This window comes from Sparus aurata, chromosome 16 (genome assembly GCF_900880675.1).
Source record: "Sparus aurata chromosome 16, fSpaAur1.1, whole genome shotgun sequence".
Taxonomy (NCBI): domain Eukaryota; kingdom Metazoa; phylum Chordata; class Actinopteri; order Spariformes; family Sparidae; genus Sparus; species Sparus aurata.
This window is the reverse complement of record NC_044202.1, coordinates 11,671,387-11,689,130: the sequence shown is the minus strand read 5'-3', so window position 1 is coordinate 11,689,130 and position 17,744 is coordinate 11,671,387. Positions and strand designations below refer to the sequence as shown.

At 42.2% G+C, this 17,744-nt stretch overlaps 1 protein-coding gene across 1 annotated transcript in view; it reads right to left on the bottom strand.

Annotated features, from left to right (window-relative positions):
* The window catches only part of LOC115565786 (protein quaking-A-like), a 45,620-nt gene that overhangs the window by 12,085 nt on the left and 15,791 nt on the right, over positions 1-17,744 (bottom strand). The window contains exon 2 of the mRNA XM_030391295.1: positions 6,883-7,025. Coding sequence (XP_030247155.1) covers positions 6,883-7,025 — 143 coding nt within the window. The remainder of the gene's footprint in view (positions 1-6,882; positions 7,026-17,744) is intronic.

Sequence of the window (17,744 nt, the reverse complement as noted above, 5' to 3'; positions counted from 1 at the left end):
GTACACAGGATCTTTTCTTTCCTGTTCTGCATATCTGTCATCCTCCTGTGGTGCAGAGGTCTCTCATAGCACAAATCAATGTTTCTCTCCGACTATACACAACCTTACTAACAACCAGCCCGCCGCCTTTCATCACTCACTGATCTTTGTGCAGAAATGTTCCATCATTTAATTAATCCATTTTGGCCTTTGCTTTGTGGTCTGATCGCCACACATACGAGCACGCTGCAGCTCTGCTTAGCTTTTCCACACAGTAAAACAGCAAGAATAGACATGGGGAACATGCAGGTGCTTAAACTACAGCAGGTTAAATGGTTGATCTACAAGGCGGACAGCAGAGGTGATGCTGGGGCAACGAAGACTGAAAATTGCACCTAGATTCCAGTGGTGACATTTGCGCCTCAAAGCCCTATAGACTTCAAAGCTCTCTATTCAGCACATCCAGCATTTAGCAGCCTAATCCATGGCTCCTTTGATAATTCTGTTTGGGTTTATTTTGGGGTTGCAGGCAGGCTGGAAATACAGAGGGGGGAAGACAGAAAGATGGAAGCGTAAAGATTGATGTCAGCTGGAAGTATTAGGAGACGTGAGCGAAGGAAGCAGAGAGCAAAGTTTGTGCACTTTAGATAAACAACTAGCAGAGAGAGTGAAAAATAAGGAAGATCCCAAGTAAAATTCCATCTCCCTCTCAGTGTTCATCTGCGTGTTAGTTGAGCACAACAAGTAAACTGAAGAGTACTGAGAAAGCTGTGAACCAATGCTAGCCAGGCAGTGCTATCTTATCTGCAAACCTCCCATCCAGCCGAAGAAGGGAAACGACATCTACTTAAGAATGGTCACTTCTGGCCAATATCAAAATCCTCTAAACAGAGAACTTTGTCAGTTTAGGGAAAGCACTAAAGTTGCACTAGCACTGGCTGATCAGCCGGTCAGCACATTTCATTCACGCTTCATCATCATTTTAGTGTTGCCGTCTACACGAACATCCAATGTTTATGCATGTTTACAACTACCTCCGAATTGTGTAAAGCAGAGTGAAGTGTTTATGATGGTGGATTAGTTCTGCCAGCTAAGTCCATGGTGCTGAACTATTTACAATAAATGGTCAATTTGTTGAGGTAGTGATTCCAGTACAGTGCATTAGATCTGTGCATCATCATCAACCGTAAAATATTCTACTTCTGCACATGCCTTTGTCACAGCTCCTTAATAACCCTGTCAAGTGCAGTCAATTGTATTTAAATAGCTCATATTGCCTCAGGGGACAAGAAGCCTCTACTTTAAACCTTGATTTTAGCGAAGAATAAAATGGAAGAAAGCCACATAAGACGGGTCCCTCTCCCAGGACAAAAAGGCATATCATACATGTTGCCATGTACAGAATAGAAAGACAAAATCACAAACTATACATGTAGATCATAAAATATATTTAAAGAATGTGCACCTGTGCCGTACAACCTCCTTCCACTGCAGATGGGAACTAACCTCACACATAATGGGACTGATGTTAAAAATCACTGCCGAATATGTTTAAATAATGAATATTAGAATTTATTTGCTCATGCAACCATTTTAAAACCAAAAACATTGGTTTCCAAAATCCTGTATCAGTAGAATCTTGTCTCTGCCCATAGACAATTTATACAGTGACACCACCCTCGCCTGTGTGGTCAACCTGCTTCATTTGTCCTTCATTCTATGCTTTCACCTCTCTGCCTCTCAGCTTAATGACTGCAGAGACCAACAGGCCAATGAAGCACTAAACACCGTCCACTTACAGTACAGGCATAAGTTGGTAATATGAAAGCAATCAGTGGCATTAGCGTAGTTATAAATACACATCTAACCGCTTACACTGTTGCCCTTCGTCATGTTAACTGACTACAACAAATAGAGTCCTCTGTTCAAATTATCATTGTAATTACCCTCCTCATCAAATAGCTAACTAGAAAACCATCCGTTCATCAAATTATCATCATCATGCATGGCTGGCTAGCTAGAGATATCAAAATCCTCCACTCGACTGCTCTATCAGTGAGGTGAGCTGAGGTGTGGGGCGGTACATTTCCAGGACTGGTAATGACTTAAGGGGGTCAGAAGGATATCAGGAGCTGGCATGATAAGTGATGACACCCTCATGGGAACAAGCTTAATGACTTTCCCTGCGCAGGGAACTGGCTGGTTTGGGCCGGGCGATTTTACTGCAGTGAAACAGAAAGGTCCAGGATATCCTGTCTGCTCAAATCATCAGAGCCTCTTTTTCTTTTATGCATCTCAAATTGGAGCAGACAAGCTTCACGACAGTTTCAACTGATTTGGTGCAGCTGCAGATGGACTTTTAGTAGGCATGTAAGAGGAGGATATCAGGCTAATGCACAGGATTATCAAGAAAGGTGAGGTAAAAATTAAACAGGTCAAACAAGACATTAAGCTCGCATTTGTTCAAGCGCTCTGATGGGATGAGCTTACAGCATCACAGCGCTGTGGATTGAGCTGTAGAAGAAGTTGGTGTCGTGAAACGGTGTAGGAGTATAACTTGTGGGGGGAAAGCATGTTGAACTTTATTTTTAGGCAAAGCCAATGAACTTTTTGAGCATTTTGTTTTTTCAGATTTAACTTCTGACTCTATATATGCTTTTAAGTCCAAGTGACCACTGAAAGCTAATTTATGGCGCTCTCCCCAATTATTTAGTTAGGGACCTGGTCTTTTTAGCCAACAACAACTGCCTGGGGGCATTGCCAAAACGGCTGACAAGGGGTAAGACTTTTAAGACATATGCATGTTCAGTACAAAAACACAATGTTGTTGTTACAGTGTTAAGTGTTGGAAGCTTATAGTGCTTGACTATTTAATATCAATTCATAATATTCATAGTTAACCTACTCATATTTTTATCCTAAATATTCGCCCTTCAATTATTTGTCTGTTTTAATTACCTGTTCTGCATTTAATTTTGTCTCAAGACATGCACCATTTAAAGCTTCAAATGTGTGAAAAAGCATAGAGTTGATGAAAACCTTTTCTTTAGTTTTAATACACTAATGAATGACAACCAAAAAACCTTTCTGCCTCTCACAAGCAAGCACATAGTACCTATCCAGAAGTCATTTGTAGTGTTCAATTACTTCCATTTGCCTTCAAAACACTGGAATAAGAACCAAAAAATGTTGACTTTCAAGATGAAACATCTGTTCGACTGAGCGTCTTTATTTTGTAGACGACAGGTGGGGTAGAAGAGGGGAAATTGAAGGTGGGGGGGTTAAAAGGATTCCATTACTGAGATAAACAAACGTAAGTACCATAACAACCTCCTAAACATCAAACAAACACTAGAAACACCAACAGCAGAGCCGTAACTCACAGCTGTTTTTATAGACCTACAGTATATATATAACTCTGTTCTTTCAGAGCTGTTCTAGCAGGCATTCAGGGGTTCAGACAGTCCTGTTTTGCACTTGCTCAACAGTGTATGTCTAACAAGAGGGTCCCATTTCATGGCGTCAGCACAGTAAAGGTGGTGTCTGTGGGTGCATGTCTCCTGAGCATTTCTTAATATCCAGTGACCTGCCCACAACCCATCGAACAGTTGGCAAATACAAACACACGGAATAAAGTGGAGACAGAGACAAACTTAAAAGACATGTCACACATCCTATCAGATGCCTGAAGGTCAACGGAAATGACATGCTGAGCTGTCAGTCAGCTGCCTATCAATGTGTGTGTGAGCGTGTGCTCGGGAGAAAAGCAGAGCCACAGATAGCATTTAATTGAAGGTTGAAGTTATCAGATAGCCTGCGACTCAGCTGTCAGTCAAGATGCAGTCACCACGGTGACGCTTCACAGCGCTCTGCACCACTGACGACATCGGGAAATGGCTGACTTTGAAGAACGGTGAGGGAGTGGCTAGACAGACACACACAGGCAGGCAAAATGATAGAGATGCAGGCCTAGCGCACGCACACATACACACACAGGTTTACAGACAGATGTGGCAGGCAAGCACTCACACACAGGCCAGGAGAGGGACACACTTAAGGGAATTAGAGTAGGAGCATGCTGGCAAGGCAAGTTATTTTGGTAGAATTGACATGCTGCACTGCATCCAGGCACCAGGACAATCTAATTATCTACCGGTGAAACGAGAGCAGGGGACACGTAGGTGAGACAGAAAAAGCCCCACCGAGCCAGCGTGGCCTTGACATGAGGATATGGTGGGTAAAGGTAAAAAGGAATTATGTTTTTAAATCAAAGTGGAAACCGAATGGAAAGCAAGTGTCCCAAAATGACAAGAGAAAGAGTGGAAAGAGGGAAAGATGGGGAAATATCATGAACGATGACAAATCTTCCATAGCAGATGAGCTGATGCCAAGAACACCATTGCCTGCTTTCTTGGGAGAATGTAGAATTGCATCAGCGAGACACGCGTACACACAGAAGCACACACACACGCATGCCTTTTCGATGGCGGGAATCTGGGAAATCAGACGGAAATGTGAGAGGGAGGAAAATCCCCAGTCTAATAATCATCATTACAGTTTCCTTTCCTTTAGCAGTGGGCAGATGGGGATAGGAAGTGACATTTTCATCCTTTCCTTCGTCATTAGTTAAACTAGCTATACATCAAATTTGGTCTAACAGTTTTTTCACATAAACCTGGATATTTTCTGAGAATAGCACAGGTAGGAATAGAGAAAATAATACAATTTTAAACTGCTGCCAATTTCCCCTGATCCTCATATATAAATAAAACAAAGCTATCTGGCATATTCCTGTTTGTCTGCAGACTTAATGACCACATTTGGTGTCGGGTGTGTGAACAAAAGTAGAGTGAAAAATTGTCCAAGGGAAATATTGGCCTTTAATGCATCATGATGAAAGTGTATTTGTCTCTGCTTGCACATGTGCATATTAGTGTGTGTATAAATTGTGTCTGCTTAAGGTCATCAGTGAGTCATCTCGGCCACCAGGGGGAAGCCTAATTAATTTTGTAGCTTTCACGGCAGCTCGTAAACACAATACTGAGTTATAGCCCTGCCCTGCACAGAGCAGCATGGCAAATCGAGCAAAAGGAAAGGCAGGGGTCATCTGAGGATGCCACACTCTTAATAGTTTGTGTGTGTGCCTGTGTGTTTGTGTGAGAGTCTTTACAGCCATAGGTGGCAACCGCAGTTCCACACATTTTCACAGACCTCCCTCACTCTTCCATAAAACATGTCCTCACAGGGTTAACACAGAACCTACTCACGAAAATGGACACACATATGCACACACACAGAGAAACTATACAGTGATTACATTTTTTTTGAAGAGCATAACTACAGGGGATATCACAGCAAAAAAGGAAATGGTTTTGGCCTTATATCTTTAAATAGCATGTTCATTTCTGAATATACCAGACATGCCCTTCAAATTAAAATAAACAGCTGCAGGCGATTGACCAATAGGGTTTTTCCAGGGCTGATACTAATTATTATTTGTTAAGGAGACAGCTGACTGATATGTAAGAGCAAATGTATATGACCACAGACCGGTGATCCCACATCAGAGCGATGGCAGCATTTTTTAAATAAGAGCAAAAAAACTGGTGCAAATAATTGATTATCACTGCTAATTAGAGGACAATCCAAGGACCTGATGTCCTGTTGCTTGAGATGAAGGCAGAAAGGCTGGGCTCAAGCTAAATAAACCACCCATAACCCAGAGGATGAGTCTGGTCTTTGGGTCAGCTGCAGCTGAGCTGATCCCAGCCAGTCCCTGGTGCCCTTTATCAATTCTGTCAGGGGGAAAATACAATCCACGCCTGGCTAGGCCTTGCCCTGCTCTACAGTGTGTCTTATCCTTCGTCACCTCCCTCCATTCATTTCCTCACTGCAAGCTACTGGGATTACCTCGAGAAATGCTACTCCACAAGACGTGACATGACCATTCATGTGTGTGCCTGAGATTACTATGAGGACAGGAAGGTGGCTGACTGACTGTGGTCACGACCTTACACATACATACACACAAACACACCTGTCATTATTCAGACACAGCCTCATCTCTACAACCAGCATGATAGCGCCATCATTTAACTTTCATCCCGTGTGCGTGCGTGTGTGTGTGTGTGCGCGCGTGTGTGTGTCTTTCCATTTGAGAAAGCAGTCTCTACCACCACTCTAACCAATGCGAAGTGATAAGTCCAAAAGATTTCCATCTCCTTCAACTGAATATTTATGGAATTGCAGTTTGCTTTCCATGACACTCCTCCTCTCAATCCCTTCCTTCTCTCCCTCTCAGAACTAATCTACTGCTGAGCTGGCCCATAAACACCACAGCATGCCATGTTTTCATGAGACTGGGTCCAATTTTAGACAGCCACCTGATGTAGCTATAACAGTAGTCCATTAACAGTATGGTACATCTTCTGAGTACAGCAACTATCGCTTAACAAACAAATTAGCCAAGACAGTCTTGGCTCTTTTTTGACATAAATAGATAAGAACAAAGGAGCAAAAAGAAGAGGAAAGCACAAAAAGAAATGCACTAAAGGAGTGAGCAAAGTGTGCGACAAAAACAGACCACTGAACTATTGGCAGCTGACATTCCAGTGATGACACACCGCAAAGACGCATGGCCTCCGGCAAGAGCATGTCAGCAGACACAAGAATGTTTAATCTATTATAGTTGCTGATAGAGTTGTTCTGGAGAATAAGCAAACAACATATTCCAAAAGACATACTATTCCATAAATTTCCTTTTTTTTGTATTTGGTTCAAAACACCATTTGTCTACTGGTTCCTGGGTAAATATTAGTCTTAAAACATAAAGACAAACACACCAATAATATTAGCACTGTGATACAGCTACTGCCATGAGAAATGTGTAAAGCAGCTACTTACATCAGGGTACTCTTTGACAGGCACAAACAGTTTTTCTTGCAGGTGGACAATGGGTCCCATAGGCTCCGGCAGCTCCAGAGGGTGTCTGTCCACAAGGCCATTCACTGTGTCACTGTACATGTCTTTACGTACTCTGTTGATCTCTGAAACACACAAACGTGTACACTGTGGTAAGCAAAGGCACAAACAAACATTTATTTTCCTTTGTATTTGATACATCACTGTCATATTGATTTTGACTTCAGGGCAAAGGCCTAATGTAGCATATAAATCTTTGTTGGGGGAAAAAAAAAAAAGAAAAACAACAGAAATCTGTCAATTGCCGTTAGTATTGTTTGTCATTTACAGACAAACAACTGTGTACGTTTGTTTTCCGGGAGTACAGAAAAAATCATCATCGCCTGTGAGTGTGGAAATGTATGACAGCCAAGCACGAGTGCTTCTTTATACCTTAAGGAACCAGCAATTTTTCAGCTGCTCTGACTAACAACAGTGAAGGTATTTTTCTGTGCAAGTTATCTTATATGCCAGAGACAAAAGTTAAGCGCTGAATTATTTAGGGGTTAAGGCCACCATCTTTCCTTTCTGCCTGGTACTCCCCTGTGGCTGTTGTCTAATAGAGTAGCCTGTGTGAGCAGCTGGGCAGGTGGGGAGATGAGACGCGGAGAATCGCTCAGGCTCAGGTACATGCCTTCAGATCTGATCCTTCTGTCAGATAAAACTAATGGACCTCTCTCCCTCTCACACACACACACACCCACCCACACCCACCCACACACACTTGCATCTAATTCACACTTGCGCACCCCACTTTGACTGCCTCTGTAGCTCACACAAACTCTCACAGAGGTATTCTGTGCTGTGCAGGTTGAAAACAAGACTTCATTCATCCTGTTCCATCTTGTATGTTGTGTGTACAGTACGTGTGAGTGTCACAGTTGGATGAAGATCGATGACTGCAGTTGTAACACCTGTTGATTGGGGACACACTCATGTCACCCTTTCTAACTTCGCCCATTTGCCGTCACTAAACAGACACTCATGCCACTGCTGAACCAAAATGTTAACTCGCAGTAAAGGGGAGGAAAGACCCATCTACAAAAACATGTTTTTACGTTTGAGTGTGAAGCAGCTGCACCAAAATGATCAGGCTGGTGAGGCCTCGAGGAATGATGTGTGTGGGGGCGGGTGTTAGACACCATTTCCATCTCTCATGAGACTTCCAAGCAGTTGGGAGCTCTATATTAAACTCTAGCTGCGGAACCTGACACTCAACTCAGATGCCCTGAGTGGAGCATGCCTGACCTCTAGGCCTTAACCTTACACTGAAGCAAAATTAGAAGATGGGTCACAATTCCATAATTAGGTTTGAGTAAAGCTCTCGCCTTTGTTTAACATGAGAATAACTGTACACTTTTATAAAAAGAAAAAAAAAAAGGTCAGGTTTAGCCATAGAATCAGTTTGTGGGGAATTCCTGTTAAAAATTCAAGCGTTGTCTCTGGATACTGTGTCAATGACAGACTGACAAATATGTGATTGATGTGCTCACGGACACTGACAAGGATACACATCAACATCTGGCCTGCAGCTGTGTGGACAATACCTGTGGGACAAATTTGAACCGTACAAACAAGTCGGGAGACTCGGCCCGGAGCGACTCCTTCACAAACATGACCTCAGCACTCAGCAGTTCACACACTCCCAGTCCTCCCTAAAGATGAATTCATCCTTACGGTATCCAGCCCAGAGGACAGATTACATCAGTCCTAACCGACAACAGCGGCTTTAGGCCACATTCAGGCTTTGTGTATGAACAGAGAGGCTTGGCAGTGACACATCATACAGGGAGGAGGCCAGGCCAGCACAGCACAGAGAGTAATGGGAATATGAAAAACAGGACAGTTAATTACAGATGATTGTGTGTTGTGTGTCCAAAAGAACCCTCAAGTACATAAAAGTTCAACATGATGGCCTAGTAGTTAAAGAGACAGGATTTCAACCATGTAGTCATTAGACTAATCTCTGTAACATCTTGACGAATAAGTGAAACTATCCACGGCTGGCTCACACGTAGGAGATATGGAAAATAAGATCCCAACTATACTGCATCTTATAAAAATGAAATGCCCCTACTTACTATAAATCTAAGAACCTTTTGTGCTCCATCTGGCTATTCAAGCTAACATTAAAAACACAGAAGAGCTATTTAACAGACCACTGGTGGACTAAGTGTGTGTGTAGGAGCCATCAATGATGGGTAAATAGGAGCTGCTGTTCTAAAAAATGTGTTCTGTACATACAGCTTCCAACAAAAGCACATATATTTTATATCTGCATCCGAGCACATTCTCCCTTCACATAACAGAGTAAAAAAAATAAAAAGAGGAAGTGTGCACATGTGACAATGCTACCCAACAACCAGCAGCAGCAGCAGCCCGCCTTCTAATTTCCCCTCACTGAAATGCCACATTAACATAAGGGGGCCGTGCTGGGCCATCAGTGGAGACGTGCGGCATTTGACAACCTCTAATTTCAGTGCGGCAAGTCTTTTCTGAAGCGCTGCGCTCACCTAAAAATTACCCCCTGCCTTGCACGGCCGACAAAATCATTTGTCTAGCTGTCCACCCCGGCAGAAAAAGGCTGATTTTGTGAGAAAGATGCAAGGAAAGGAGGACAAAGCAAGAAAAAGAACACAATCTACTGGAGTGGGGGAATGGTCGGCTATCAAATCAGAACTTTTCTTGAACTTTGGATTTACATCGATAAGAAAAACTTGAGTATGTACGTGTTTAACAGCCAAATGAGGAACAATAACAGATCCCCAGTTACTCCCCTTAAAGCATCTCTCAGCTCAGTGTGTCATCCACAGCCTGACTCAGCAAACCACACACATAAACAGCACTTTCTGTCAAAGCTGTCTATTTACCGGTGGGGGGCTGGCTGCACACACACTGACAGACACAGGAAGAGAGATCATAATATCACTATTTAGTGTTTTGCTCAGACATCTGTCAGGAGGAGACAAAAATCAACCTTCAGAGTAGTTGGGGGCAGATAGGAAGAAGGTTTGATGAGACAAAGACAGAGAGAAGAGAGAGAATTATAGGCACAGTGCTGAGCAAGCAGAGTTCAGTTGTACTCCTCTTGACTTGCGCTGCTCTTTTTCTGCCTCAATCTAAGTTAATATACATTTCATTTCACCTTCTCTTTTTTTGTTTCTCTCGCTGTCTGCCCTTTCTTCTCAAATCTGCCGCGAAAGAATAAAATGTCACAGGCTATGGCTGCGGATACATCTGCCCTTTGTAAGCTCAAGTAAAAAGCTGCTTCCTCCTCATCTTCTTTGGTGATCTTGGCAGTGGGGAGAGATGTGCACCCAAAAAGGGAAGGATGTGGGAGAGGTGAATTGCAGTTGAAGGTGTTTGAGAAGCAGTGGACTGAGGAATCTGGGAGAGGAAGTGGCTACAAGTTGAGATGAAAGTGTGGTGTTGTGGGAGGATGGATGTTTCATGTGAATCTTCATTTATAACCTTGAGAAAAAGTGTGTTTAAAAAAAAATAAAATAATAAAAAATAAACCTCTAGGTCCATTTACCAACTTTTCTTAAAAAAAACAAGCTTTCAAACACTTCACCCTCAACCCTTGGTTGTCAGTCAATTCCTTTAGAGGAGGACTTTGAAATGATGTTGAAAAAGCTCTAGAAAACACTAGTGACTTGTGGAGTTTTTGTTTTGTTTTGTTTTTAAGTGGGGCTGGGCGAATACCCTCATCCACATTACTGATGATTTATCAAACATCTCAAGCTGTTAATGTTTTGTGATGTCAGAGCAGCATGCCTGACAAAGACTCTTCACAGTTAGCCATTTTGTTCCACAGCCACAGATGTCTCTCCAGCAGGCAGACCATCCCTGTTGTACCAAAAGTCACCAGTGAAAACAACACTAAGTTGCATATGGTTCGAATTTTACTCACACCGAGACTATTACCCTTAAATAGGCAAAGCAGAACTTGGCCTAGCCTGTAGAGTCAATGTGCATGCAGGAGGACAAGCTAGAAGGAACACAGAAAAACAAAATTAAGTGTATCTACTCATCTGAAAGAGTGATATTTGACAGAATCAGCCACCGTGAACTCAGCACCATGGGAGAGGGAAGCTTCTCATTTATTTACCCAGCCTGATGCCAAAACATGATCACACAGAAACAGCACTTGCAGAATAAAGGGAAGCAGTTCAGGCGAGGGTGACATGGAAGAGGAAAGGTGATAGGCGATAGAATAGTCACTTGAGAAATATTTTTTTTTCTAATGTTGCGGCCCCTCCTATCCAGGCTGACATTATCTAATGAATGTAAACACAGCATGAGGACAAACATGAGAGGGTCGAGTGGAGGAGAGATCAAAGATGGAGCAAAGAGATCAGCGGGGGGTGGAGTAAAATTGAAAACAAAAGGAGGAGTTACTGCAATCAGGTTTAAGCTTGATGAAGATCATTCAGCCAGACCTGCTCCACTGGAGAATGGGAACAAGTCCATTAAGAGCCCAAAAATAGACCTGCTGCTCCATAACTGCCTCGTCCTCACCCTGTAGCTCAGAGCAAAACGTCCTCTGACCACGCTGAGCACATCTGTCCATATATGTGTAGTGTGTATGTGTGTGTGTGTGAGAGAGGGACAGAGAAAGGAGAGCAAAAGAGATGTAATGGGCGAGTAATCAGTGTGATCAGCTTTGCCTGAGGAAAGCAGCTTTAGATGCCTTGTGATGCCTGGTATTAGGCTGATAATATCTGGCACCTGAAACAGATTGAGTTTAACACCAATTAATCTTCAAGCAAAAATGATCAAATGTTCGACTCTGCAGAGCGACTGAATGAGTCCTCCCTGTTCAGGAGGATTTAGGATGAAAAAACCTGTGCTGTGCAAAATCACTCCATCTTTTCCTGCTCATACATGCATGCTTGCGCAATTCAAGTATGATTCAATTCAATGATTTAACAGGAAAAAGAAACAAAAAAAAACAAACTAGGAAGGCGAGATAAATATAGACATAAAAAATGTGGTGGCCATGTCCAAAAGAGCTACGGCAAATCACATTTACACCTAAATGTGCCGGTGCCGAGTGAAACAAGACCGACGCGAGGAACAAGCCTTTTCACTTTAAAGCTGTGCACTTTAGCAATCACAAAGCCTGGGTACCCGTTGCAAGCGAAAGGATTTGGGCGTTTAATGCATTCCTGCCCTTTATTCACGGCACAGACGACTTTATCCAAGACGACACTCCACTTCAACAGTTTAGGGGTTTGGCAGGCCAAGCATATGAAAGACGGAGGTTTCTTTTAAAGCAGAGAGCAGAAGTGTAGTGTGCATTGGTGGGGGTGACTGAGCCATGAAAACGTATGCATTTCTGGGTCTTATCGTCAACTCACAGCTGCCTCTCTCTCCCCCTCCCTCTTGCGGAGGAGAAAAAAAAATGTTTCCTCATGCTTCTGTCTTATTTTTACTTCCTAATCTTTGATTTAAGAGTAGGCCTACACTGCACAACCCTTTGATGTTCGTGCACAAACTATTCCGGTGCCGTTAATGAGTTTGCTGTGCTATCAGCATAGTTAAGAACAGCATGTGTAGTTCAGTTCTTACAAAGTAAATACAAGGTTTAATTCTAAAATATCCTGTCCCCTAAGGGTTTGCTTTAGGGGACTGAAATGCCAACATCCTGTAGCCAAAGGGTCAGCACTTAAGTTGCCATTGCTTACAGTAGGAGTGCGACTGTGTACATATTAAAACACAAAATGCTCAGTACAGGATGCTCAGTACATGGCTTGCTTCAGTTTGCTGACCTGATGAACCCAGGAATGAGGAAACAAGGAAGATTTTGGTTCTCAGTAAATAATAGCAACACTGGACATGCAGGACTTCAGATAAGATCTGTGGATCAACACTGTTCAATCGAATTAAGGAAATCTTATGTGTCTGGAAATGGCTACATCAAACACTCCGACTCATTTGCGACAGCAGTACCCAATTGTGTCTATTACTTGCAGTAGTATAAAACACAACGGGGTGCAAGTCGTGTTCCCCATGGCATCCCTGCTGCCCCTTTTTCAGAGAGAGAAGAAGCCATAATGAACAACATAGGAGTGTTTATTGCTGTGGAGATGTGACTATATGCGCAGTCGTAGAAAACACAAAGTGCATGAGCGCCCCGTGATAATGTTTATTCACATTACAATAGCTTCGTAATTAAGTTTGAGCAAAACAGGCTTTTTGTCTTTTGTTTTCATTAGATTACTTATTGGTTATCTTCCAAAGTTACACGCACAAAATTCCCCTTTTGTGTTTCCCCTTTAAGCATTTCCTTGCTGAGGGATAGTGACACAAAGAGGCAGTTTTGTAAGGGGAAAAAAAAATTCTTGAAGATACACAGTTGATTCACTAAACCAGACAGCTGATTCATATTAGCCTTGGATGAACATTTGGCACAGAACAAGGGCAGTAGATTTTATTGCCCATTTCTTACATAGGAGTTGCACTAATAAGTGATTCACCTGACAACCAGTGCAGACAGTAAAAATATGCAATTGCAGCCACCTACTTCTTTAATGTACATATGACATGTGAGTATTATGAGTCACACATGGATAAGCATTAATTCATTCATTAAATCTAAACTTTCGAAATAGTACTGACAAATATCAATCATCTCTTTGCTTCACAGTCACTCCCCCACGCCGTTTCTCTACTCTGACATGATGTAGAAATCAGCGCTGGCCCCCACAGGCTGAAGGGTCTAAATGGCTCGAGACAGAAATGACGGTGTGGTTTGCTGGCAGCAAGAGGGGGAGATTTATGTTGTGTGTCAGGGATTCTCCTAAAGCAGGCTGGGGAAAAAGCTCCAGCGCCAGGTCTTTAAGGAGATACGCCACTAAATAAACGAGTGGAGTAACAAGGTTTCTGGATGCTCTTCTCCCTTTGCCAGGTAAAAAAAAAAATAAAATAAAATTACAGAGTTACACTCCCATACACACATGCTTACTCATCTCACGGGTAAACGGCAAGCCAGGACACAGAGGAGAGATGCTTTCATCCAAATTGGAAACGGCCAGTTGATGCATTCTATACCCATAAAAAGCTTACACACACACACACACACACACACACACACACACACAGAGGCAAACACTACAGTGCAGAAATTGCAGAAAGTGTACACTGTGATGTACACACGTGTGTTTATATCCAAGACGACTGCCTCCCTGAAAGCAGCACGTTCTGCTCTCTGATCATCAATAATGAGCTGAAGCTGCCTGAAAACACACACGTAAATAACAACTCATGTAACATCTAGCTATGGTCCAACAATGCACAGAAATGTGTGTGCCCTGACACTGAGTTAAACACATACCGTACATATAAAAACAAACACCCAAGGACACATTAAAACACCCACACACACTCGAGCTAATGAGCTTTTGTGTGTTTGCAGGCGAGGCTCTCCTGAGAGAAGAGAACCCACAGAAATAACACTCCACGCGGAAGGAGGGGAAACTGCCTTAGAGAAAAATCTGCTAAACAAATACAGCAGGAAACAAGCAGGAAATAGGGCTACATCTCTCCTCCACCTTGCTTTACTAACCACTGCCACATATTTATTCCACTGACAAATAGATGGAGGAAAAACTCAATTTGCTCTCTATTACACATCAACTCCACATTCTCCCTCGACTCCTACTGGTTAAATATTTTACCACGATGACCAACAGCGGTGGAAACTGGTGCCACAAAGATGTAGTTTGTAGAAGGCAGAGAAAAATGAGCATATCATCTCTTTCACCTCAAAATGCAGAATAAAGCAAACTAATACTGGGATTATTTAAACTACGCAAAGTTATAACATGCTATCAAGGTTTGTACTATCATACCATGTTCATTTGCTGAACACTGCCAAATTAGTGTTAATTAAGAAGTATCTTCCATGTTTGTGCCAAATTTCATCTATATCAGGTGGAGAGAATATTTTGAGAGATTATAACGCTTTGTAAATTTGTATGCAATGTAAAAATCTGTACTGCTGAGCTACTCCTAAAAGACTCCTAAAAAGCAACCTGTTTGGTTCAAACTTGGTTTGTATACAATTCTTTCCATCAAAAAATGCTTTGATGAAACTTTAACTTAAACCATTATCAAATAAACCAAGGTCATTAGTTTGTCTTGACTAGAACACATCCTTTCAATCCTTGTTGGACACACAGTTTACCTCCTGCATTCTGCCTGAGTCCCTGAGAATATGTATGATAAAAGCAGAATGTGTAGGTTTGGTAATGGCCAAGAACAACAATCAGCAAAGCCATTAATCATAAACGGTGGCAAATACAATGTTTTTTGGGGCCGTCACTGTGGCTGCATGCAGGAAGGGGAAGAAGTGCCAAGTTGAATGTGGCTTTCTGTGGCTGCTGGCAGCAACGGTGACGGTGTGCTATAGGAACGTGTCATAGCGCGTTAGTTTGGTGATTAAACAAAGCAAACAGACAGCGTAGACAAGCGGAGAGGGGCCACAAGAAACGCAGAGCTGAGGGGAGGCAGGGAGAAAAGGCAGAAATAGCGAGAGAGTGGAACAAAGGGGGCTGAATACACTGGGATGTGAAAAGAATGTATTTTCCATACATGTGTTTCTATAAAAAAAAACAGTCTAGATTGAAAAAAATATTTGAAAAGGTTTTCTCACATTTGAGGAAATGTCTTAACCTTTGCAACAAACAGTGCTTACAAAAAAGAAGTTGCATGAAAAATGTGAAAAAAATGGTGCTCACAATTTCACAGAGCCTCATCTTCAAATTGCCTTTTTGTCTAACCAACAGTCCAAAACCCAACGACTCTTCATTTACTATCATAAATGACAAAGAAGCAGCAAGTCCTCACATTTAAAAAGCAAATGTTGGAGATTTGTGACTTAAAAGTAACTGAAACAAGAAATTGATTATGGAACAAATTTTTCAATAAATTAGTTTTTTGTTTTTTTTTATCAAATTACTCTGACTGTTACATCTCTAGACTTGAGGGAACATTTGACAACTCCAGCACCAGCAGTGATCAATGAACAGGTGCAGTGATTCAACTCAAAAGTAGGCCAGTTAACTGTAGCTTGAGAATGTATTATGATGCCAATTTTGAGATCATGATCATCAGAGAGGCAAAATCATTAAACAACTGTCAAGAGGCAAATACGTGTTAGATAATGCCCAGAGATAATGTGACCAACATTGTCTTAAAAATGCTAACTGAGAATGAGTGCTTTGAATTATGTCAAAGATGTTTATTGGAGGAAATATATTTAACAATAGACTATATTGTCTAAAATTACAGTGTCCAAACACAGTAAACTTCACTGGACATTTAATCATTCTAAATCGCACTAAGGGTCAGTTTCTGTAATATTATCTGTAAAAAATGTAAGGTTTCCCATCTGCACATAAACAGTATAAGCTGATACCTGTGCATATGTGATTGGCCATTATCAGCTGATAATATTAACAAATGTATCGGTTGGGCTCTCTCAAACACTCATTTCACCAAAGGGTGTTTTCATAGCCAATCAGTCACAGTAGCTAAAACACTGCCGTAAATAATTGACATGATTCCTATAAAGTTGCAGCAAAACCCCATCTTCTCCTCCTCACTCACAGCACTACAGTGAAATGAGTGTTTCAGACAGTATCTGCTGAGCTATTAAGACTTCAGACTAAAATTAGAACAGGGGATCATCACATTTGATGATGTGGAACTGCTTTATGGGACTGTGTGCTGGTGGGGGGCACGCTGGCAGCTCAATGAGCCATAGGAGTGCCAGTTTTCTGCACTCAGTGGGGTCTACCATAGAGTGAGGTGAAACTGGCAGGGAGGGCTGGCTCGATACTGAACCATAATAGCTTACTCTTAATGGTTGCCGCAAGGGGCCAACGTTCATTACTCTCTGCGTGGGGGGACTTCCAACAGGATCCTGGGGTGAAACATGTGAGTGTGTGCACACTTGCACACATTCAAACTTGAGGGAGGCACCCCAGGGTGAGGGAGGAAGGCAGGCAGAAAGATACAGAAACTGTTTTCTTTCCTTCACACTCTCCCACAGATAACATTCCCTTACAGGAAGCACTGTGGACGGTACGGTAGTTAACAGAATGCTAAAAGCTCCTTCTCAGGGTAGTTTCATAATATTGCTAATTATTCAGCGATTGCGAAAAAATGTTCTAATCCAGCACAGCAGAAGCGAGAGTTCAGTGCTAATACTTCCTCTCTTGCTCTCCACGCTTCACCTTTTTAAAGCAGCCCAATACCCTAGCTCAGCTGAAACAGGCAACCTAATGCACACAAATGCAGACTCAGACTCCTTCTAAAATACCAAGCAAAGATAGGCTATTTTACTGCTGCTTTTGCCATCTGAAGGGGGGGGGGGGATATGTAGCGTTAAATTGGAAGCCACAGCAATAGTCATTTAACAGGCTGGCTTTAAGAGTGAAGCCTTATGAGCTGAAAATGGTTTTCACAAATCTTGCTAGAAAAAAAAAAGAAACAGCTTGCCTCATCTGGGCTACAATACAAGGAAGAAGCCCAACTCTTACTTCCTTGAGAAACAAACATGTTTCTGTGCAGTTCCACGCATACTAAAAAGCTTAGTTATGACAGGAGCCATCAGAGCCGGTGGATTAATTAGTATGAACACAAACACACACTCAAAGCATGAACAAAGCATGTGTGAAAACAGCCAAACAGATTGTTGGTTCTTCTGCATCTCGTGGGACCTCATTTCAAAGACCTTACCTGCCAGTAAAATCAGGCAGATAAACAAAAGACCTGAGCAGTGCTTTAAGGTGCAA